General features: G+C 43.8%; 1 protein-coding gene across 3 annotated transcripts in view; it reads left to right on the top strand.

Annotated features, from left to right (window-relative positions):
- Positions 1 to 24620, top strand: part of PIGU (phosphatidylinositol glycan anchor biosynthesis class U) — a 112947-nt gene that overhangs the window by 74685 nt on the left and 13642 nt on the right. For 2 of the 3 annotated variants that reach the window (XM_036902517.2, XM_057502927.1), the window contains 3 exons: positions 7500 to 7654; positions 9276 to 9419; positions 12077 to 12201. In XM_036902517.2, the coding sequence (XP_036758412.2) occupies positions 7500 to 7654; positions 9276 to 9419; positions 12077 to 12201 (424 nt within the window). Of the gene's footprint in view, positions 1 to 7499; positions 7655 to 9275; positions 9420 to 12076; positions 12202 to 12793; positions 13975 to 24620 lie in introns of those variants that run through there. The other variant, XM_036902518.2, reaches the window with a different exon arrangement.

Below are 24620 nucleotides of genomic sequence, written 5' to 3'. Positions count from 1 at the left end.
GATATCTCATTGTGGTTTTAATTTGCATTTCTCTGATGATTAGCGATGTGGAGCATCTTTTCATGTTCCTGTTGGCCATCTGAATTTCTTATTTGGAGAAGTGTCTGTTCAGATCCTGTGCCCATTTTTAAATTAGATTATTTGCTTTTTGTTTGTTGAGGTGCATGAGTTCTTTACGTATTTTGGATGTCAACCCTTTATCGGGTCTGTCATTTATGAATATATTCTCCCATACTCTAGGATGCCTTTTTGTTCTATTGGTGGTGTCCTTTGCTATACAGAAGCTTTTCAGCTTGATACAGTCTCACTTGTTCATTTTTTTCTTTTGTTTCCCTTGCCCGGGGAGATATGTTCATGAAGAAGTCACTCATGTTTATGTCCAAGAGATTTTTGCCTATGTTTTTTTCTAAGAGTATCATGGTTTCATGACTTACATTCAGGTCTTTGATCCATTTCGAATTTACTTTTGTGTATGGGGTTAGACAATGATTCAGTTTCATTCTCTTACATGTAGCTGTCCAGTTTTGCCAACACCAGCTGTTGAAGAGGCTGTCATTTCCCTATTGTATATTCATGGCTCCTTTATCGTATGTTAATTGACCATATATGTTTGGGTTAATATCTGGACCGTCTGTTCTGTTGCACTGGTCCGTGGGTCTGTTCTTGTGCCAGTACCAAATTGTTTTGATTACTGTGGCTTTGTAGTAGAGCTTGAAGCTGGGAAGTGAGATCCCCCCTGCTTTATTCTTCCTTCTCAGGATTGCTTTGACTTTTCGGGGTCTTTTGTGGTTCCATATGAATTTTAGAACTATTTGTTCCAGTTTGTTGAAGAATGGTGTTGGTATTTTGATAGGGATTGCTTTAGGCAGGATGGCCATTTTGACGATATTAATCCTTCCTAGCCAAGAGCATGTGATGAGTTTCCATTTGTTAGTGTCCTCTAATTTCTCTCAAGAGTGTCTTGTAGTTTTTAGGGTATAGGTCTTTCACTTCCTTGGTTAGGTTTATTCCTAGGTATTTTATTCTTTTTGATGCAATTGTGAATGGAATTGTTTTCCTGATTTCTTTGTGCTAGTTCTTTGTTAGTGTATAGGAAAGCCACAGATTTCTGTGTTTTAATTTTGTACCCTGCAACTTTGCTGAATTCTGATATTAGTTCTAGTAGTTTTGGAGTGGAGTCTTTAGGGTTTTTTATGTACAATATCATATCTTCTGCAAATAGTGACAGTTTGACTTCTTTACCAACCTGGAGGCCTTTTATTTCTTTGTTTTGTCTGATTGCCATGGGTAGGACCTCCAGTACTATGTTGAATAAAAGTGAGGAGAGTGGGCATCCCTGTCTTGTTCCCGATCTTAGGTGAAAAGCTTTCAGCTTCTTGCTGTTAAGTAGGATGTTGACTGTGGGTTTGTCATATATGGCCTTTATTATGTGGAGGTACTTGCCTGCCTTTACCCATTTTGTTGAGAGTTTTTATCATGAATGGATGTTGAATTTTGTCGAATGCTTTTTCAGCATCTATGGAAATGATCATGTGGATTTTGTCCTTCTTTTTGTTGATGTAGTGGCTGATGTTGATAGATTTTTGAATATTGTACCATCCTTGCTTCCCTGAGAGAAATCCCACTCGATCATGGTGTATGATTCTCTTGATGTATTTTTGAATTTGGTTTGCTAATATTTTGTTGAGTATTTTTGCATCTATCTTCATCAGGAATATTGGTCTGTAATTTTCTTTTTTTGTTTGGTGTCTTTGCCTGGTTTTGGTATTAGAGTGATGTTGGCTTCATAGAATGAGTTTGGAATTATTCTCTCCTCTTCTGTTTTTTTGGAAACTTTATGGAGAATGTGTATAATGTCTTCTCTAAATGTCTGATAAAATTTAGCGGTGAATCCATCTCGCTGCGGGTTTTTCTTGGGTAGTTTTTTTATTACCGATTCAAGTTCTTTGCTGGTAATTGGTCTGTTTAGATTTTCTGTTTCTTCCTTGGTTAGTCTTGGAAGGTTGTATTTTTCTAGAAAGTTGTCCCTTTCTTCTAGGTTATCCAGCTTGTTAGCATATAGATTTTCATAGTATTCTCTAATAATTCTTTGTATCTCTGTGGTGTCCATCCTGATTTTTCCTTTCTCATTTCTGATTCTGTTTATGTGTGTAAATTCTCTTTTTCTCTTAATAAGTCTTGCTAGAGGTTTATCTGTTTTGTTTATTTTCTCAAAGAACCAGCTCTTGTTTTCATTGATTTTTTTCTATTGTTTTATTCTTCTCAATTTTATCTGTTTCTTCTCTAATCTTTATTATGTCCCTCCTTCTGCTGACTTTGGGCCTCATTTGTTCTTCTTTTTCCAGGTTTCTTAATTGTGACTTTAGATTATTCATTTGGGATTGTTCTTCCTTCTTTAAATATGCCTGGATTGGTATATACTTTCCTTTTAGAAGTGCCTTCACTGTGTCCCACAGAAGTTGGGGCTTTGTGCTGCTGTTTTCATTTGTCTCCATATGTTGTTCAATCTCTGTTTTAATTTGGTCATTCGATCCATTGATTATTTAGGAGCATGTTGTTAAGCCTCCATGTGTTGGTGAGCCTTTTTGTTTTCTTTGTACAATTTATTTCTAGTTTTATATCTTTGTGATCTGAGAAGTTGGTTGGTAGAATTTGAATCTCTTTGAATTTACTGAGGCTCTTTTTGTGGCCTAGTATGTGGTCTATTCTGGAAAATGTTCCATGTGCACTGGAGAAGAATGTGTATCCTGCTGCTTTTGGGTGCAGAGTTCTATAGATGTCTGTTAGGTCCATCTGATGTAGTGTGTTGTTCAGTGCCTCTGTGTCCTTACTTATTTTCTACCTGGTGGATCTGTCCTTTGGAGTGAGTGGTGTGTTGAAGTCTCCTATAATGAATGCACTGCATTCTATTTCCTCCTTTAATTCTGTTAGTATTTGTTTCACATATGTCAGTGATCCTTTGTTGGGTGCATAGATGTTTATAGTGGTTATATCCTCTTATTTTACTGACCCATTATCATTATATAATGTCCTTCTTTATCTCTTGTTACTTTCTTTGTTTTCAAGTCTATTTTGTCTGATACAAGTAGTGGAACACCTGCTTTTTTTCCCTATTGTTTGCATGAAACATCTTTTTCCATCTCTTCACTTTTAGTCTGTGTGCGTCATTGGGTTTGAGGTGAGTCTCTTGTAAGCAGCCTATAAATGGGTCTTGCTTTTTCATCCATTCTATTACTCTGTGTCTTTTGATTGGTGCATTCAGTCCATTTACATTTAGGGTGATTATTGATAGATATGTACTTATTGCCATTGCAGGCTTTGGATTCATGGTTATGAAAGGTCAAGGGTAGCTTCTTTACTATCTAACTGTCTAGCTTTAACTCACTTACTACACTTTTATAAGCACAGTCTGATGATTCTTTATTTCTCTCCCTTCTTCTTCTTCTTCTTTCTCCACTCTTTATATGTTAGGTATTTTATTCTGTACTCTTTTGTGTTTCCCTTGACTCCTTTTGTGGATAGATGATTTTATTTTTTGCCCCTAGTTAGTATTTAGTTTGCTTTGCTGTGATTTTATTTTCTCTGGTAACATCTATTTAGCCTTAGGAGTACTTCCATCTAGAGGAGTCCCTTTAACATACCCTGTAGAGGTGGTTTGTGGGAGGCAAATGTCCTCAACTTTTGCTTATCTGGAAATTGTTTAACCCCTCCTTCAAATTTAAATGATAATCGTGCTATATATAGTATTCTTGATTCAAAGCCCTTCTGTTTCATTGCATTAAATATATCATGCCATTCTCTTCTGGCTTGTAACATTTCTTTTGAGAAGTCTGATGATAGCCTAATGGCTGTTCCTTTGTAGGTGATCTTTTTTCTCTCTCTGGCTGCCTTTAATACCCTGTCCTTGTCTTTGATTTTTGCCATTCTAATTATTATAGGCCTTGGTTTTATCCTCCTTGTGTCCTTTGTGTTGGGAGATCTTTGGGCTTCCATGGTCTGAGAGACTGTTTCCTTCCCCAGCTTGGGGTAGTTTTCATCAATTATTTCTTCAAAGACACTTTTTATCCCTTTGTCTCTCTCTCCTTCTTCTGGTACCCTGTAGTGCGAATATTGTTCCATTTGAATTGGTCACACAGTTGTCTTAATATTCTTTCATTCCTAGATATCCTTTTATCTCTCTCTGCCTCAGCTTCTCTGTATTCCTGTTCTCTGATTTCTATTCTATTAACAGTCTCTTGCACCTCATCCAGTCTGCTCTTAAGTCCTTCTGTTGATTGTTTCATTTCTGTTATCTCCCTCTGGACTTCATCCCTTAGCTCTTGTATATTTCTCTGCAGCTCCATCAGCATGGTTATGACTTTTATTTTGATTTCTTTTTCAGGAAGATTGGTTATATCTGTCTTACCAGGCCCTCTCTCTGGTGTTGTTTGAGTGATTTGGGGCAGGACCCGATTCTGCTGTCTTTTCATGGCAATAGAAGTGATCGCCCGCAAGTGGCGTGTGTATCAGCTGGGAGAACAAAGTCCCTTCCTGCTTTTTAGTCGCCTTGCCCTTCTCCGCTGCCTGTGCCGGTTAACCACACACAGAGAGCAGTCTCTGGGTTAATCACCTGAGCTGCCATGGGTGCGGCGGCCGTTGGGGTAGCCTGGGGCACTCTGGGGGGTCTCACAGGAGTGGTGTGTGTTCTCCCCCGAGAATGGAGCCCCTTCATGCCGTTCGGATCTTGCACCAGCTTCCTCTGCCTGTGCTGGGCAGCTGCATGCTGGTGGCAGCCTCTGGGTCTGGTCGGATTAGCTGTGTGCTGGGAGAAGACTCTGTGTGGTTGCTGTGGGTGGGGCTGCTCCCCAGCTGGTCCGCAGCAGTGGCGGGTCAGCCAGTGTGCTTTCATTGCCAGTGGTGGGGAATGAACAGAAGGCTGCTTATTGTCGTGAGTGGCTTCGGAGCTGTCTTACCACCTAGGGGCTTAGGGCACCTGAAGTTCAGTAAGATTCCAGCCTGCTGGGCTGAGTGTGCTGGGATGATTTTGTCCACCTGTTAAACCCTTGTCCATTTAAGACTTTCAAAGCGCCCGCTTTTCTTTTGTCCCAGAGGAGCTAGCTTTGGGGACCTGCTCACAGTCTCCATCTCAGATTTTACTTTTTCATTTTCTAATATCCAATACACCATGCAATGTGTGTCTGTGCTCCTGGTGCAGATTACTAGGACTGGTTATTCAGCAGTCCTGTGCTTCCACTCCCTCCCCACTCTGATTCTTTCCTCACTAGTGAGTTGGGGTGGGGGGAGTGCTCGGTTCCCGCCAGGTCATGGCTTTGTATCTTGCTTGCCCTTTTCATGAGATGCTGAGTTCTCACAGACGTAGATGTAGCGTGGCTGTTGGAGTGTATCTTCTGGTCTCTCTTTTAGGAATAATTGTGTTTGCTGTAGTTTCAAAATATGTATGGTTTTGGAGATTTCCGCTGCCCTACTCATGCCACCATCTTGAGCGCCCTCCCCATTGTGTTTTTGATTTGCATTTCCCTGAGAATTAGTGATCCTTCACTGATTTTTTTTATCATAAGTTAATTATTGTATATATATAGATACTAATATGATTTTTTATCTTTAAACTGTGATACATGTAATAGTTTTTCTTACAGTGAAACTAACCTTGAATTTTTGAAATAAACAACCTTTTGGTTATAACTCAACTTTGCTGTGATCTTCTTCATGTATTGCTGAAATACATTAGATAACATTTCATTTAGTATTTTTGCATTTGTGTTGGTAAGTGGTTTTGGTGTCTAGCTTATAATATTTGCTGTGCTATAGTTAATGTAAGATGAGAATCACCTGCTTCTTTAATGTTGGCAGAACTTCCCTGTAAAATTGGCTGGGCCTGCTCTTTATGGGAACATTTTTCTTTACTAATTCAGTGGTTTTAGGGTCCTACACATTTTCTGTTTCTTCTCGAATTATTTTTTTCCATAATTGCTTATTCTATGCTTTCAGAAAAGTTGAAAGGATGGTACAATAAATACCTTTTATTTAAATTCCTCAGTGATCATTTTCTACATTTTCTATCCCTATGTAGATATATAAATTTTCTCTTTTTTTCTCATTTGCAATGAAGTTACAGACAATAAGACATACAAGAAGCCTAAATACTTAGCGGGTAACTTAAGAACTAGAGCATTCTTCATAACCACAATAGTTTTAGCACATCAAAGAAGTTTAATAGATTAATATTATCCAATATATACACTCCAAATTCTATTCTCCACTATATACATGACCTTAATAATATATTTGGAGAGAGAGAGGGATCAGGATCCAATCAAGGATCATTTATACATTTTATTGTCATCTCCTTTGGTCTCTACCTTTTATTTAATTTAATTTTTTTGTCATGCCAACATTTTAATTAAGTCATTTGAATTATTTATATTTTTCATAGAATGTGACCATTTTGCCTCAGTTTTTAAACACATTGGCATAAGTTTATTTCTTAACCCTGATGCATCCGTAATTATATCCACTTTTCTATTCCTAATATTGTTTATTCTTTTTTCTTGATTAATCTTATCAGAGACTCATCAGTCTCTGTCATTTCTAAGTGCTGGCTTTTGACTTTGCTGCTTCTTTATGTTGTGACTTTGTTTTACATTTCAACAAATTCTGCTACTTTTTATTTCCTTCTTTTGAGGTTTATTCTGTTGCTGTTTCCAGTAAGTTAAAATGGATGTTTAACTTACATATTTTCAGCCTTCTGTACAAATATAAGTTTATAAGGCTGTATTTCCCATGAGAGTACTCTTTTATCTACATTACACAAATAGTGATATGAAGTATTTTCATAACCACTCATATCTAACATCAGAATTTTCTACTATCATTTCTTTTATGGTCATAGATGGGGTCTGTATAATACAGACTCCTTGAAATTTCCTGATACTGTTTTATGGTATGATATAGGTATGTGGTAAGTTTTATAAATGCCACCAATATGCTTACAATGAATGTGAATTGCCCAGTTAGTAGGTGCACCATTCTACGTTAGTATATTATGTTTTGTAAGATCTTATGAGATCAAATATATTAAGTGTGCCATTCATATTTCCTAATTGGTTACTGATTTTTGTTTGTTTCATCTATCAATTATCCAGTGATGATGGATTTGTCTATTTTTCCTTTGTAGCTCTGTCCATGTTTGCTACATATATTTTGAGACTGTGTTATTAAGTACAGACAAGTTTAAAACATATTTTTCTGATGAATTCAACCTTTTATCACTATGGAACTTTATCTCTGCAATAGTTTTTACATTACATTCTACTCTATATGGTAACAGAATAACTAAACTAGTTCTCTTTTTGTTAGTATTTACCTAGAATATCTTTTCAATCCTATGATTTTCAACTTTTCTATGTCCTGTGTTTTATGGTAGGGATCTTGAGGTTTAAACTGGTACCTTCTCTCTATCCTTGACATCCCTAAGTGTACCATTTTGCCTTCAACCCTAGCGGCAGTATATACCTGTGAAAGCGAAGAGCAAAGCCTTCTGGATCTTCTCTTGGGAGTATGCCGTGATGTACGTGGGAAGCCTAGTGGTAATCGTTTGCCTCTCCTTCTTCCTTCTCAGCTCCTGGGATTTCATTCCTGCAGTCTATGGCTTCATGTAAGTAATAACCTCATTAGAAAACTCTGGAAGTTAATTTGATTTTCATAGCTTTAGCTGGAATCAGAGGGTGAGCAACCACAAGGAGCATCTCAACACAGTATTCACAAACTTTTGTGTGCATCACAATCTCCTATAGGGCTTGTTAACACCCAGATTTGGAGCCTAACCGCTAAAGGTTTTGGTTAGTAAATCTGGGGTTAGGACCAAGAATTTACTTTCCTAACAAATTTTCAGATGCTACTGGGGCAGAGAACACACTTTGAGAACCATTGGTCTAGAGCATACCTTTTATCTACTAAAATTAAAGAGCACTCTCTAGGAACATCCAAAGTGACTGCCACCTCTTCCTGGGAGGTTTTATTCAATCCCAAACAGGAATGGATATATTCTTCCACTGCTAGAGGGTCTCTGACAGTTTTAAAATAAAGCCATCTCCCACATGTCAAACTTTTAAAGCAAATCAAAAGGGGTTTACAGAATGAATTCTGCGTACGTTTCCAAGTGCTCTCCGTGTGGTGTGTTGAGGGGGATGGTCTCTGCTTAAGCCTCCAGGAACTTACAGCCCATTGGGGTGGTAGATAGTAAAACTTATCAGGGTGGGGAAGGGGTCTGGAGTGGTAGGTTTCCTTTTGGGATTCTGGACTGCTAATTTGTGTTAAATTCTGGCTGAGCATAACAGTGACTTAGTAACTTTCAGCTCTTCAAGTTCTGCCTTGGATAGGAGTTTGTAATGCCTGGTGAAAAGCTTTTCTTGACGTTTTGCTGGGCCATGGATTATGTTCTTTACCTCAATTCACAGAAAAGGAAATGTGATCACAGCAAGAGGTAAAGACTTGCCCTGGCCAGAGGCCTTAGTCATTGAAATCTAACTGTGGGCCATTGTCTGTTTTCCCATCTCCATGCTCCACATATTGCCCTTTTAAATTTTGAATTGACATCAGTTTCAACTCTCTATTTTTTAAAATAAAAAATATAGTGTAAATTTTTAGAAAATGCAGAATTGCAGCCAATCTTAATCTGATATAATGCAACAAAAAGTTTTCCAGTTAAGCCCTTATTTCTTAAGTGAGGTCTCTAGCAGAGCCTTGGTCCCTCAAGCTCTTAGAAGTCTCACTGCGCTGCCAGGCGCTCAGTCATCTGGCTCCTGCTGTGGGACTGTGGAGCAAGAATGGGGAGGAACTGGATCTTTGAACTTGGTCCTCTAGGCAAGTCTTCAGAATGCCCAGAATAGACATTGTTTATTTAAAGCCCATCCATCTTTTGTTACAGTTCTGAGTGTCTCCTAATTTTAAACATATATGTCCTAGGCAATAAAAGAGGGGCTTGTCTTTCGATTTCTAGCATGTATCCCTGGCTCTTCACACATCTGTGATGCATGCCAGAGTCTGGCTCACCTAATATTTATTATGGATTATTCTCATGTCTCTGCTCCTTTTTTTTTTTTGAGTATCTACATCCAGGGTACTGGGAGAGCCCCTCTTCTACTGATCTCTCTGGGGACAAAGTCATCCTTGGCTGCTCCATGGTAACCGAAGTCTTCAGAAGAAAACCAGGTTGAAAGAGACCACTTTTACGACTTTACTTTTTTTTTTCTCTCCCTTTGTTTTCTTCATTCCAGACTTTCTGTTCCAGATCTCACTCCAAACATTGGTCTTTTCTGGTACTTCTTCGCAGAGATGTTTGAGCACTTCAGCCTCTTCTTTGTATGTGTGTTTCAGATCAACGTCTTCTTCTACACCATCCCCTTAGCCATAAAGCTAAAGTAAGTAGTTGGACCCACTCTGCTTTGTCCACAGAGCTATTTGTAGTCCTAAGAGTTCCCTTTACACTGGAGCATCTGCCATCAGGTCTATGCCATCTTTGCCCAGGGAGCCATGCCCTAAATTGCCTCCGGTGCTGGTGGCCATAGCCAGCAATGGTCACACATGAGAGCAGGCTTCAAGGAGGGTGCTTTGGAGCACCCTGATATTTCCCCTGGCCTCACTTTGGGGTACTTGAGCCCATTCCCCATTTGGGGTAAGAGCAGGGTTGGGGGTTGTCTTTGGAAAAAGTGGGTCTTGTTGGGTGTCCTTCATCAGCAGCCCAGTGACAGTTTGTGCAAGGGGACTCAAGATGTGTTGGTTGGGAGCTGGCCACCTGCAGCTTTGTTTAATCTGCTGATCAGTTTCCCTCCAGAGGGTTGTCTGTGGAGCTCTCTTCTGCAGTACAAGAGAGCTCATATGTGTTAAACCTACCTTCTAGGCTTTCTGAAATGTGTTCATATGTAACCCTTAAAGCAATTCTTAGAGGTAGGCATTATTTTATTGTCATCACTCCCATTTTATAGTTGAGGAGATTGACATTCACAAAGGTCAAATGATTTTCCCAAAGTCACGCAGCTACTAAACAGGAGAGTTGGGATTCAGACCCAGGTGGCTCTAGAATCTATACTCATCCCCCAGCACCATGCCAGATTTCTGAGAGAGATTACTTATAACAGAAACGATTCTGTTATCCTAGCTCCAGAGAAGGGAAAATGGTCACTGACAGTACAGATAGCCTAGATGGTCCAGGAAACCTGGAAGAGAGTTTGACTTAGATTTCAAGAGCTTGAGTTCTTTGTTTCAACCTTCTTGCCATTCTCCATGGCCAGTGCACCAATGCACATGTTTCTCATTCTGTAAAGGCTCAGAGCTGATGCTTCCTCCCCATGACATAGCCTTGGCCTGGCATCTGACAGAAAACCATCCTTCCTTGGCCTGGCAGGCTCCAGAACTCTGGCAGCCTTGCCCAGCAAAGCCCTCCAGCTATCTGTGGTCCAAAATCCCTGCTTTATTGGTGTCAGGCCCAGAACAAAGAGAAGCTGGGAGTCCAGAGCACCTTTGCTCACTCTGTGTAGCAGCTTTCATTGTCTGCATGTGAAAGGCCACAGATAGCTCCTGGGGAGACAATAATGCCACCATCCGGTGACCCCACTGCCACCCCCAGGCCCAGGGCCTCAGGGTTGTGGGAAGAAAGGGTATGGAGATCCCTGATCTCCCCATCTGCAGCCGTCCTGTGCTTGGATCTGAAGCTCCACTAACTCTTCAGCCCCCTACAGTGTTTGCTTCTGGGGCCACTTTTGTGGGAACAGGGCCCTTCAGGCCACCTCTCCCTAACAGAGTTGCAGGAGGTTCTGGTCTCAGTGTTTTTTGTCACCATATTTTCACTGGCCTTTTCATAGAAATGTTGTAGCTGTTACCAGCTGCCAAAAAAGCCCAAAGCCAGTGATTTGGGTTGTATTTAGGAAGATGCTCATTGAGCTGTACCCTTCTTAGAGGCTGCAGGACTCCATGACTTTGCCAAGCTCAGTTTCTGAAGCATTTGATATGTAGAAGTGCTGGAGGTTTGGGGTGTGTACATGTTTGTCTCTACAGCTCAGATTTATACCAGTTGAGTCACCCTTACTTTTCACCTGCAAGACAAGAATGCCATTAACCTCTGCAGAAAACCTTCACGAGTTGGGCGTCCAGATACTATGCAGAAGTAGGCCACGTGCATGTTGTTTAGATGTAGCTGAGGGGAGTGTAGATCTGGCCTCTTCCTGTTGGCTTCCCCTTAGCATGTGGTCAGCTCTTGGAGGGACAGTAAGATTGAGGTCTGTCTCACCCCTCCTGACCGGAGCTGTGATGGTGTTGGGCACTCAGGAGAACAATATTGGTGACGTTTAGGAGTTCTGGAGACCACATCCACCACTTACTAACTCACTTACCTTCTCTGAACCTCAGTTTCCTCATCTGCAAATAAAGCGTGGTATCGCCTACCTCAAGGTGTAGTTGAGGCATAGTGAGGATCACATGTGATGATGCAAGAAAAGGGCCAAGCTGGAACTGCGCACACAGTGAGGGCGTAGGAAATGGTAGCTGTTATTATTAGTTTAAGGTAACAAGAACTCCAGTCCAGCCCTTAGGAGCTGAAAAGCTGCATGAGCTCTTAGTTTTCTTTCTGGAAAGAAGTTCAAATTACCTGAGGGCCTGTAGACCACACTGACCATATTGTCAGAGAAAAAAGCATCAGCAAGGAGGCACTTCCTGGGGCCAGTTGTCGAAGGGACCTCTGGCGCGGGAGGCTGCCTAATTACTCTGATAGGCAGTTGTTGGAGCCCAGTAATAAAGAACACTGACCTCATTTGTTTTCTTCCTCAGTGGCTCCTGAGGGAAGCACCAGAGCTGTTGGCTGGGGAGGGGTTGATGGAAACTGTCTCTGTGGGCTGTTTCGTTTTTGCTGGCCTCTCCTCACCACCTCTGGCATCTCCAGTCCCCACAGTTTTCTGCTTTGCTTCTTGCTCTGGCCCTGTGTCCCTGGAGAGTATTTTTGGTTTGGGGGATGGTCAAGAGTCTCTGGGGTGGGCCTGGTTCCTGACTGATCATCTTCTTGTCTGTCTGACTTGCCCCACCCCAGGGAGCACCCAGTCTTCTTCATGTTTATCCAGATTGCCATCATCTCCATCTTTAAGTCCTACCCAACAGTGGGGGATGTCGCCCTCTACATGGCTTTCCTCCCTGTGTGGAACCACCTCTACAGATGTGAGTAGTCCCCTCTCTTAACCCCTGGTGGCAGGTTTGTGTCAACCTGGCTCCTGGATGAAACAGGGAAAATAAACTGGTTGGGATTGGCTTGGCATCTGCTGTGTTAGCAGCACTGGGAGAGAGGCTGTGACATAAGGCACATGTCTGCCTCCTTGATGCTAGGGACTAGTGATGATAATAAAAATAACTACCACTTACTGAGCACTTGCTGTGTACCTGGCCACTGTGGTTCTAAGAGTGTTACATTCATTAGCTTATTTTATCTTCACACCAGCCTTTGAGCAAAGTATCCCCATTTTGCAGATGAGAAAACTGAGGTTCAAAAATGCAGAGCCACTTGTTCAGGGTCACATGACTGGTAAGTGGAAGGGCAGGCACTGAAATCCAGATCTGTGAACCTCTAGCCAGCACTGTCCATTAGGACTTTCTGTGATGAGTGAAGTGTCCGTATTTTCACAGTTCAATGGAATAGCCACTAGTGTGTCTGAGAAACTGCATTTTCAATTTAAACTAAATTTAAACTTAAATGGCTAGTGACTACTGTATTGAACAGTGCAACACTAGAGCTGGGCTTTGAACTGTTTCCCAGTGCTGCACCCAAGGTCCACAGAAGACAGATGGCGACACTGGACTTCCTGCCTACTCTGAAGACCTTCAGGCTCTGACCATCCCCTCATCAGACGATGGCATAGCAGTGATCTAGTTGTGCTTCCTGGGTGCCCCACGTTTCCCTCTATTGGGCTTGTTGCACTCTGTGCAGGTTCTTTTCAGTATCTGTGCGTTCCCTTAGGGTACGTTCATGACTCACCTCTGTGCCCCAGCACTCAGGATCAGACCTGACACACAGAACAACTTAGTGAATGTTGGTAGATGGTTTTTTTAAGCCTCCCTAGTAAAGAGGCAGAACAACACTTGATTCTCTAAACTAAAATGTGAAGGAGCTGCGAACTTTACATGCCTACAGTGGGTGCACAGCAAGGTATCAAGAGTGAGATCCGCCAGGGCACAGCTTCAGAGGAAGTGAGTCTTTGTTATTGTTTTGGGGCTGTCTGGGTGTTAACAGGGAAGTGAAGCTGACCAGCTGCCAAAAAGAAATCTACCTTTAATAGAGGGCCTCTGAGCAAAGGTGTAAACAGCTGAGTGGGCGGGCCAACCCAGGGCTGCTCTCGCAGGTGGTGGCCTGTGGGGCAGTGACCAATTCATCCTGAATGGAAGGAAGAAGTGGTGTCTTCTGCAGTGGCATCCTCACTGTATAGACAGTCACCCAATCTAGTGGGCTCAGAGTCAGCTTGGGGCTAAGTGGCCAGTGATAAGTTACAAAGCTGCCAAATGTGAACATAACCCCCCTTTTTTAGAGGGTTGGTCTTGGAGACATTGATCCTCTTTCCCCAAAAGTAGAGTAGATTTTTTTCTTAGCTGTGTGTTCCACACAGGGTATTTCTCTCCCTTGGTTAATAATTTTTCATCCCATACTGCTGAACACAGTCTAGAGTCAGACCAACTTGAATCTGAATCCTGGCTTTCTCATTACTAGCTATATATTTTAAGCAGATCTTTTAACCTTTTTGAGCCTCCGATTTTTTCATCTGTCAAATGAGTACAGTATCTTTCATGGGTGTTTTAAGTTTGAGAAAGAATATGTGTAAATAGTACTGCAGTTATCATCAGTAATAATATGCAGGAAGGTGTCCTGCGTGGTTCCATGATCAAAGCTTCAGTCTTCATAGCCAGAGTCATTCGGAGTCATTGAAATAAACATACTTTTCAAAACTTGGAAGGAGCTATTTTATGCCCTCCAGAGTGATGAGACACAGAAAATAAGGATGGGGTTTCCGGAAACATGGGTGATCTAACCGATGCTGTAGCTGGCTGACTGGGGAAGCAGTTTACACGTTCAGCTTGTCTGAAGATCGAGCAGAGCATTGGCTGCTTCCCTCAATGGCCAGCTCCTGCAGCGGAGAGTACTCATGCTTCGAGTATCTGTCTGGGGCATAACAACTGTGAGTCATTACATTCAGCCAGGAGCATCTTCAGCCTCATCCTCTGGAACTGAGTGGAGACTTTGAGATGTCTTTAAACCTAGGTTGAATATAATCAGACTTCTAATGTGGTTAAGAATTCAGTGTAAGCATTAGTTGCTAGTGCTAACATGTGTGCTCACATACTCACATTTTTGTCTTCCTGTCTCAGTCAGTTAGGAGGAGAAGCAGCATGTGGGCCTTTCCCTGAGTATAGGCTCTAGATGCTGGGACCTGGGGCTTGGGCCAAATGAGTCATACAGACACACAAGTACAGTGTTAGGGAACAGCCTGCTGGCAGAGCAGGTGCTATCTTGCAGTGGCCCAGCTGAAAGAGTCAATTAGCAAAAAGACTGGATTTTGTATGTGTGTATGTTTTGTTTTTATTATATAGTATAAAGATAAAATAATATAAAATATGTGCAAATTATAAAGAATAACAATGCAATAAATTTCCATATACTTAGCACCTAGTTTAAGAAAGAGAACATTACAATGAGCTTTGAAGTCTCAGATTCCTTTTGTGCACTTCCTATGGGACTGGATTCTTCAATTCAGAGTTTTATTTCTGAATATCTGAGGCTCAGAGAGGGAAAGTAACTTGCCTGAAGTTGCCATTTGTCAATAGTGGTGCCAGAGATCGGATAAGCCACCCTGTGACTATAGAGGGGAATGTGATTCTATCTGGCCTGGCAAGTCTGATGAAGGGTAAACTTTTCGTCTCATTAGGCCCTGGTCATCTATGACATCTCTGACACCTGGTGCCTGGAACAAGCCGTTCTGTGCCTCGGCTCCCCAGCACCATGTGCTCTGGCATATAGCTTTAATCTCCTGGCCTGTCATCCAACAAGAGTAGCAATTACTGGTTCTTGCAAAGGTCACCACAGGCCAGAAGCCAATTGAATGCTGGTGATAATTCCTCCAGACACATGGGAATGTATCTTTGCAGCTCTTTGTCGTTGTACCCAGAAGATGCATGTGAGTCTTCTCAGTCTCTGTATACTTTGTCACCCTGTCTGAAACATAGAGTGGCTAGAGGTATGGAATAGACCCACCTAGGATGTTAGACCACGGGGGTTTTATTTTAGGAATAGTGTATATTCTTTTCAGCAAAGTAATTTCCAGGGGATCAGAAAGAATCACTGAGAAATGTAAATAGTGATGTGGGATTGGAGGAATGTAAATAAGATGTGCTCTCCTGTCATGAGGCGTAATATTGTTTAATAATAATAATAATAGTAAGTCTGAGTCCAAACATCCCTTTTCTCAGACTTCTTGTTCTGGGGGCAAGGAAGAGGTCTTTGAGTCAGGGCTTTGCCCTCTCAGCTTTGAAAACCCAGAATCATGGAAATTTCAGGTAGAAAAGAGGAGCTTGCAATCTCTAGGCCAGTGTTTCCAAACTGTGGGATTTCACAGACCACTAACATTTCAGAAAACTCTAGTGATAGAGTTGCCAACTTATTTTGCTGAAGACACTAAAACAGTCAACTGCCAGCCATTCACCCCTATTTCATTTAAAAAAGGATTTTCACAACAACAACCAGCAATAACAATACCTATTGTGAACCTTAAATTAAAACATTGAGCTTTAACAAGAACTCTGAACTACCTTGTCTGGTTATTCTCTCTGTGACACAGACCAGTGAAATCTCTGTTGCACACTGGTATGGGCCTCTTATTTGGTAAGGGTCTTCCATTTGCAACCTTGGCTGCAAATTAGAATCACTGGGAAGCTCTTACAAACATATGGATGCCTGGGCCCCAGCCCTAAGGACTGATTTACTTAGTCTGGGTGGGGCTTCCGCAGGTGAGTTCATCTTATAACCAGAATTGGGAATTGTGTGTTTAATCTAGTCCCCCTTGCAGTTCATGAACCCCTGGTATAGCGTTTCTACCAAGTCATTGTACAACTGACATAAGCAGCCTTAATATTTGGGAGTTTCCCCATCTTCTAAATCTCCCAAAACTCTGACTTGGGAGAAGGAATTTCCTGATGGTCAGGATCAAAGAGGGGAGGGAACTTCAGTTCATTAAGCTCCTGCTGGAAACCAGAACCAGTGCTGAGTTTCTTTTTTTAAAAAGTATGGAGAAAGTGTAGTTTCCTACGGCCAGGATTCTCACCTGGCCCTGGTCAGCTAGCTCACTACACACATGTGGGCAATACGTAGTTATTGACACTATATAAAGAGCTCTGCCCAGTGCTCTGGGCTGCTACAAGGCTGCAGGAGGGCAGAGACTGAGGTGGTGGCAGCACTGAGGACAGAGACTGAGATGGCTGCGGGGGCACAGAGGCCCAGAAGCAGAGACCAGCTTGCTGCATGCAGACTACTCTGAGTGGACATGATTCTATTGATTAACCTGCCACCATAGGAATAAAGTTGAGTATAAACCCTTTCACCCCAAGAATGTTCCATTGTCATTTTTTGTCTCATTGAATCCATAGTGAACTTGTCCAGGGCTGAAACCCATTGGCAAGACTATTGGCATAGTCGGCAGAATTTTTTTGTTGACTGAGGAACAGAACACGCTGCCCTCATGGGAGGAGTGTTTCAGGTGGCTGCATCTTTGGATGGGGTGACCTTCGAGTGTCCCCCGGTGGACATATGGTCCGATATAGCTTGCCTCCTAGAGGACTGGGCCCCACCCCAAGACTGGGAAGAGGTAGAGGCAACACCTGAGGCAGCAAAATTGGCCCTCAGCCAAATAGGGAATTCCTTTAAGAAACAGAGTGTCTGTGAGGCGGTGGGAATGGTAGCGACTATTTTTCTCACAATATTGAGAAAGGCCATAAGGGAGAAAGATGTCCTCCTACAGGAAGCCGGAGAAAAGGCAGCATGAGAACGTGAGCCGCGAGGTGCTGTTGAGGAGGTAAAAAATTTGTTGATGACTGAAATGTCATCACTACGAGATGCTGTGGAAATGGTAAAGAATGTAATGGTAGCCCGAGAAGAAGCTGCCCAAGAGCGCAGGCTGCTGGGTGCTGTGGGGCAGGTGAAGGATGTAGTGGAGCCATCAGCCCCAGAAATGGAGGAGTGGAGGTTTGACAAACAGGTCAGGGTAGAGGCCCTGCTGGTGCTGGAGGCATCAGCCCCTCCTTGGTTGAAACCCCACCTGGTTGAAAGCTGGTGGAAAGTGCAAAAGAAAATAAAGACTCGGCAACCCCAGGTTCCTCCAGAAGAGGTGCAGCCCCCTCCCCAGGTCATGGAGCACTCTATGCTCTGCTTCTATACTCAGGCTCAAGCAATGAAAGCACAAAAGGAAATACAGTCTGCTTCTTGAAGGAAAAATTTAAAGGGCCTGTGAAGGTCACGAGGACCCAGATGTGGGTTGGTTTGATAAAAGCAGGAGCAAAGAGAAATTGGATGAAAAGTCAAACTTACTGGAGCTGTGGCAACAACTGAAATCAGAGCAGCCATTCTGGCTGCTGAGGACAAAGCAGAAGCCAGAGACACAGCAACAAGGTCAGCCTGTGTGTCTGCAAGACTTTTGGCTGGAGAGGGTGGAGAAGGTGGGTATTGTAAGGCCCACCCATGGTCCTTTTGGTTAACTCATCTGAGTAGAACTGGTTTAAATATAGCCAGGATGACTACTTGATGGCAATGGATCTCCTCAAGCTTAGGGGTTATTATAATTTGTTGTAATTTTTGTTATTTGTATATTGTCATAGCCTCTGTTGTTATTGTGGAATTGGTTACAGTGTTCCAGCTTCCTTGCACAGAGACCATTGCAGAATATTAAGGCCATAGGAACTTCCATTTTCCCCACATTCCACCCTTCCAGGATTCTTACCTCACAATCTACATACCCTCAATCCTTCATGTTGGTCCCTGTGAGAGAAAGCTGGAACATTGTAGTCAGATTCCACAACAGCAACAGAAGATACAACATAGAGATAATAACAGAAACTATGGTACAGGGGACAGAAATTATAATGATCCTCAAGCCTGAGGAGATCAGTTGCCATCAAGTGGTCATTCCAGCTGTATTCAAACCAGTTCTACTCAGATGAGTTCATGACACATACTTTCTACAGGAGAAATCAATTTTCTGCAGTGCTCCCTCCCTGTGCAAGAAAGCTGGAACCTTGTAACAATGAAAATTATTAAAATAATAATAGTTATCCTCAAGCCCAAGGAAATCCATTGCCACCAAATGGTCTTCCCAGCTGTATTCAAACCAGTCCCAGTTCACAATTCCACTTTCCACAGGAGGCTAGTAGCGGTACTGATAGGGAGCTCCATGCACACCCAGCAAGTAGCAGTTTTTGCTAGGGTGTGTGCCCAATCCACAAGGACATTAGAGGAGATTAAATTTAAAGGTGGTAAGACACATGTTTTAATATACTAACATAGGCAAATCTTGTCAGGTAGGATACATGCAAGAGAGTGGTCCTGTGATAGGACTGTGGCAGGAAGGGGGTCCCATCCAGGCTAGGTTACTATTTCTTTACCCCTTTCCCTCTGAGGGTTACTGAGAAGTCTATATAATAGTGCTACTGGAGGCACATGCACTGGCCATAATGGTAAAACAAAACTACCCAGTAAGATACTCCTACCATCTGGCTGTTTAGGATATACTACCATGATCTTTGGGAGCCACTCTGCTGTTACTCCAGGAATACAAAGGAGGCAGCTTCCAGGCCTCATCCCCAAGGTGCCAGGAGAGCCAACCATTGCTGGTCCTTGTGTCAAAATGTCCAAGGCCACATCCACTGAACAGAGTCTTGGGTTCACTGCAGTTGGTGCTGGCAGCAAGATATTACTCTGGTGGTCAAACCTCGGCTTCAACGATTCCTCCTTAGTTTGTATTTGCAGTTGTGCTGGGGAGGCAGCAATGTGTATCAGCATGTCTATGGGTGTCAGTACTCCCTTTCAGAGCTTCTTATTCAAAGGCCATAACACTGTCCATAAGGAGACTGGCTATCCCCATAGACTATTGTTGTCTGACTTCAGGCCAGATTTTAACAAACCATTTTACCTGTCATACCAGCCCCAGTAGGGTTATATGGTACATGAAACTTCCATCTTATTCCTAATTGGTTGCACCCATTCTTGTAGTGCATGTCCAGTAAAGTGGGTGCCTTGATCACTCTCAATTACCTGTGGTCGGCCATAGGCTGCAAAGAGATGTTCCAGGCCTCCTTTGGTCATCCGCTGGTCTGCACAACACCCAAAAAAAGCAACCAGAAGTCCAGTAGCTGTATATCCACACAAGTCTTGGCACATTGGTACCCTTCTGATGTCTATTGGCAGAGGTTCAATATAGTCTATCTGCCACCTGACAAGGTATCAGCCCCTTAGCTATTGTCCCATGTTGCTGTGGGACTTGGTGTAAGTCCCTTTTAGAGCATATAGTGCACTTCTGCCAGGCTTTACTGACTTCTTCAAAGGCCAAAGGCAGGCTCCATGAATGCACTGCAGCCCACATTGTCTTATGTCCTGCATGCAGCAAACATTGATGTAACCATTAGGTCACATAGGAGGAGGTAGGCTTTCTTTCTAGCTAACATACCTGGACCAATTCATCTGCTTCATTTGTGGCCTGGGGATGCCAGGGCAAATGGCCAGTCACATGATACCCTGTAACCATCTTAGTCTGACCAAAGGCCTGTAGGTCTTGCCACAGTTCTTGCCCCCAAAGGGGGCAGTGACCAACCATCCAGTTGGCATGGTACCACGTTGGTAGCCACAGAGTCAAGCCTCAATAGATGGCCCAGCTGTCACTGCAGACAGCTATTGGGCAGGGCTCCTGGGTGATCACAAGCCATGCTGCCTGCAACCCTGCCCATTGACTGCTCTTCCTCTCACCGTCTTCCATCCATATTGTCTCAGTCTTAGGATGGAAAGCTATGGCCCTTCATTTCAGGGACTACCCATAGCTGGAGCCATCTGTGTACCATGCATCTTCGGGTATAGGGGCTCTTCCCTCCTGATAAGGACTCTCTGCTACTAATGGCTCTAAAGCAAATTCTTCCTACCTTTCACTGGTATAGGTCACTGGCCCCAATAAGCATTGGAGTTCTTCTCTCAAGGGGCTAGTAGAGAGGGCGCTGCACTGCTGTACGTATGTGCCCCCCACTTGGCCAGTGTATGTGTCTGTGCTACGCCACTCCATGGCTTTTGGGTCCAGTTCTCATACCCACCCCGCAATGAGATAGGTGGTTATTACCATTATCGGGGCTGTTCTGGTGATGGGTTCTGTAGCCAGCAAGGCATGGTAGATAGCAGCCAATTGTTTCTCTATTAAGGTGTACCTTTGCTCCTTTCCAGAGTTGCGACCAGAATCCAATAGGTTGGCGAGTTTTTTCAAGATGCTACCAGGGACCCCAGCCACAATCGTCTTTGGTCACATGAACATCCAGCTTACAGGGCCTTGATGGGTCTGCACAGCCTTTACTGCCCATTTTGTGGCAGTAAAAGCAGATGCACGTGTCATTCCAGTTTTACCTGACACCCTTTTGTACTAAACAGTATAAGGGCTTCAGAATTTGTGCCAAGTGCAGGATGAACACTCTCCAGGAGCCTAAAAGATCCAAAAACTCCTGTAATAATGCCACAGTTGTAGGGATAGGAAAGGCCTGGGTTTTATCTGTGGCTACTTTTGGTATAACTTTAGTCTTACCTGACCAGACGACCCCAAGAACTGACAAACCAGGTCCCTGAACCTTGGTACTGTTCACAGCCCATCCTTTCTCCTGTAGATGTTGCAACAGTCTAGGTGCTGTACCTTCTAGATCTGAAAGAGAATCAGATGTGAGCATAATATCGATATAATGGTACAGCCGCACCACTGGCGGTTTCTCCTATGTAGCCAAGTCCTGGGCTAAGAGTCCATGACAGGTGGTGGGGCTGTGGAGGTGTCCCTGTGGAAGGATGGTGAAAGTCCATTGCCATCTTTCCCATGTGAGGGCAAACTGTTCTTGACTTTCCTGTTCCATGTCAATGGAAAAGAAAGCATTAGCAAGATCCACGACATAATGATATGTTCCTAGTTCATGACTGAAGGTGTCTGTCATGTCTGCAGTAGAGGGGATGGCAGCATGGATTACAGTTCTCTGTAATCCACAGTTGTACATCAGGAGCTGCCCAGCTTTTTTAATGGCCACACTGGGGAATTGAAAGGACTACAGGTGGGTTTTATAATACCCACCTTCTACAGTTGCTATAGGGTTTCTCCAATTTCTTTATTTCCTCCAGGCAATTTGTATTGTTGGTATTAGTCACCTGCCTAGTCAAGGCACAGGCAGAGCTATGGGCAGGTGCTTAGCATGTTCCCTCAGAACTGCCTTCACCGCACGTATAGTCAGTCTGAACTCATCTGCAGTGGTCTGCAACCATAGACCCTGCAGGATATCTATCCCCCAAATATATTTGGGGATGGGAAAGATATATGCAGTATACTCCACTGGGGGTAGATACCCCATTCCAAACAGGCTTTGGGCTTGTTTCATTCTGATAGCCTTACCCCTGTATCCATCTATAACAGTGGGGGTCCTGGAAAACTGCTCAGGGTTGCCATAAATCAGTGAACATTCAGGTCCTGTGTCTACCAGAGCCAGGACATGTTGTATGTTCACTGGGGGCCAGTGAATTGATATGTGGCCTCTGGTCCCCCCAGATCGCTCAGGGTGGATACCTCGACCCTCCCCTCATTCAAACCATGTCCCCCAATCATCTTCCTGTGTGGTTTCAGGTGAGGTTAGCTCACTCTCCAGCAGGAAGTCTTGTGAACACACAGGCCAGACTTGTGGCTCTGTCTCCAGTCTGTTTCTTGGTCCTCAGCAGCTGGAACTTCTGCTAAGGTTTCAGTTGTTGCCACAGCTCCAGTAAGATTCTATTTGACTTCCCATCCAATTTCTCTTTGTCTGTTCCTGCCCCTGTTAAATCAACCCACATCTGGCTCCTCATGACCTTCACGGGGCCCTTTAAATTCTTCTGAGTAATGGACCATATTTCCTTCCATGCTGTCATTGTTTCAGCCTCTCCCAAGTCTGCTACTGTATGGGTAACCTCACTTAATGGGCCGCCCTAAGTGAGGGGCAAGAATGCCACCAGGAGGGATGTGGGAGCTGTTTGAAGCACCACATTTCTCATTCCCACAGTAAAGGCTCCTCACCTGGGCCATGATTCTCTGAACTGTAAATGGCGTTTTTCATGCTTAACTCCTGGAACACCTGTTGGAGCTCAGCACACGTCTGCCATCTAGCGGGGGAGGATGGTAAATCACCCTGATTGGGCCATAACAGTGCGAAGTCTGGCCATAAGCCAATCAAGGAGGGAGGGATTTTCTGGGGTTTGATGTACATTTTGTAATTGCTGCCTCAAGACAGAATGAACTGTCAGGGAATTAGCATTCCCTTCTCTGATCTGGGCAACAATTCCATCCTCCCCTACATCCCAAAAATGCAGAAGCCAAGCTGATACCGACTTTGAAGGCTTCTGCCAAAACCAGGAGCCCAAATCCACCAGCTCAGCCTGAGTATAGGGGCAGAGCATAGAGTGCTCCACGACCTGGGGAAGGGGCTGCACTCTTCCAGAGGAACCCGTAGTTGCTGTGTCATTATTTGCTTGACTACAATCAGGCGGGCTTTCAATAGAGGAGGGGTCAGTGCCTCTTGCACCCCTTTCATCCTTCCTCGGCTCCTCCACTGCTGGGGCTGATGGCACCTTTCTTGCCACTCCCCTGAGTACCTCCTCTGACACACCTTTACCTTTTTACAGTGCCTCGCAGAAATGCTAGCTCAGTCTTCAAAGGCTTTCTTACCTTCACCTCAGTACCTCACAGCTGGCGATCTCGTGCTGCCTCTTCTTGAGCTTCTCGCAGGATCACATCCTTCTCCTTCAAGGCCTTCGCCTCTTCCACAGCACCCCACAGCAACCCCTGTCTCATTCTGCAAGGAATCTCGTACCTCCTCCACAGCACCTTGCAGCTTGTGTTCTCGCACTGCCTATTCTCATCTTTTCATGGTTATGTCCTTCTCCTCCACGGTCTTTACCTCTCCCACGGTGCTTGCAGCAACACCACATTTCATTTTCCACAAATCTTTTACTTCCTCCACAGCACCTTACGTTCTTATGCTGATTCTTCTTGCATTCATGCCATTTCATTCACCAACAAATCCATAGCACTTCACAGCTCGCATTCTCATGCTGCCATTTCTCATGTCTCTAGCAAGAGCACGTTCTTCTCATCTGTAGCCTTTTTCAGTACAAACAATAGGTTCGCAAGTTCATTCAAGCCACTGCCAGGGACAGCCAATCCAAGGTTCCTGCTGCCTTGTGGACACTCTGTTTCTCAAAGAACCTTTATGCTGAGGGCCAACTCTGTTGCCTTGGGTATCACCTCCACCTTCCCCCAGTCCTGGGGTGGGGCCCAGTTCTCTAGGAGGCAAGCCACCACAGGCCACATGCCCACTGCAGGACACTCAAATGTCTCCCTATCCATAGGGGCAGCCTGTTCTGTTCTTCGGTCTACGGCGTATCCTGCTGACTATGCCAATTGTCTTGCCTGAGGGTTTCAGTCCTGGGCAAGTTCACTATGGATTCCGTGAGAGCAAGAAGTGACAATAGAATGTTCTTGGGGTAAAAGGGTTTATACCTGGCTTTATTCTCATGGTGGTAGGTCAAGCACTAGAGTCACGTCTGCATCCAGCAGTCTGCAGGTCTGTAATCCATCTTTCTCTGCCTCTGCCCAGAGCACTTGGCAGAGCTCTTTATATAGTGACTCAGTCAATGATAGCTCATTTCCTGTGGGTGTCAAGCAGTAGCCTAGTAGTAGGCCAGTTACAGCATCAAGTAGTTTAGGGTCAGGTGAGGATCCTGGCTATAGGAACTTCCATTTTTCCCACAAAAGGCAAGCAAATGAGTTCTCCCCTAGAGCCTCTGGAGGAAAACAGCCCTGCAGACACCTTGATTTTAGCCCATGAGACCCAGTTTGGACCTTTGACTCCCAGAACTGGGAGATAATAAACTACATTGTTTAAGCCACTAAGTTTGTGGTAATTTGTTACAGCAGCAATAGAGATTGCTCAGCAATACTTTTTTGCCAGGTTTTTCACACATCTTGTTTAATTCATGTAGCACTGCTAAGAATTAGGCATTCTAGCCCTGTTTTAGAGATGGGGAAGCTGCTACTCAGAGGATCTTGTTGGCAGAGCAGGGATTTTAACCACAGTCTTGTTGAGGCCAATTCTGCGCCCCACCATTGTGCTGCTTTCCTCTCCAGAGAAACCAGCTGCCCACCTGTGGGCCAAGCTGTGTAGCAGGTCCTCCCTAGGGCTTTAGGGAGCACTTTCTCCTGGTGGATTCCGCATTCCCTTGGGTGGGGGGGGGGTGACATTAATTAGTGAGGGTGTCAGAGGTTTTTTAGTCAGTTAAGGAAGAGTGAGGGACATTTGAA

Source organism: Manis pentadactyla, chromosome 5, assembly GCF_030020395.1.
Source record: "Manis pentadactyla isolate mManPen7 chromosome 5, mManPen7.hap1, whole genome shotgun sequence".
In the NCBI taxonomy this organism is placed as follows: domain Eukaryota; kingdom Metazoa; phylum Chordata; class Mammalia; order Pholidota; family Manidae; genus Manis; species Manis pentadactyla.
This window is presented reverse-complemented; position numbering and strand designations above follow the sequence as displayed.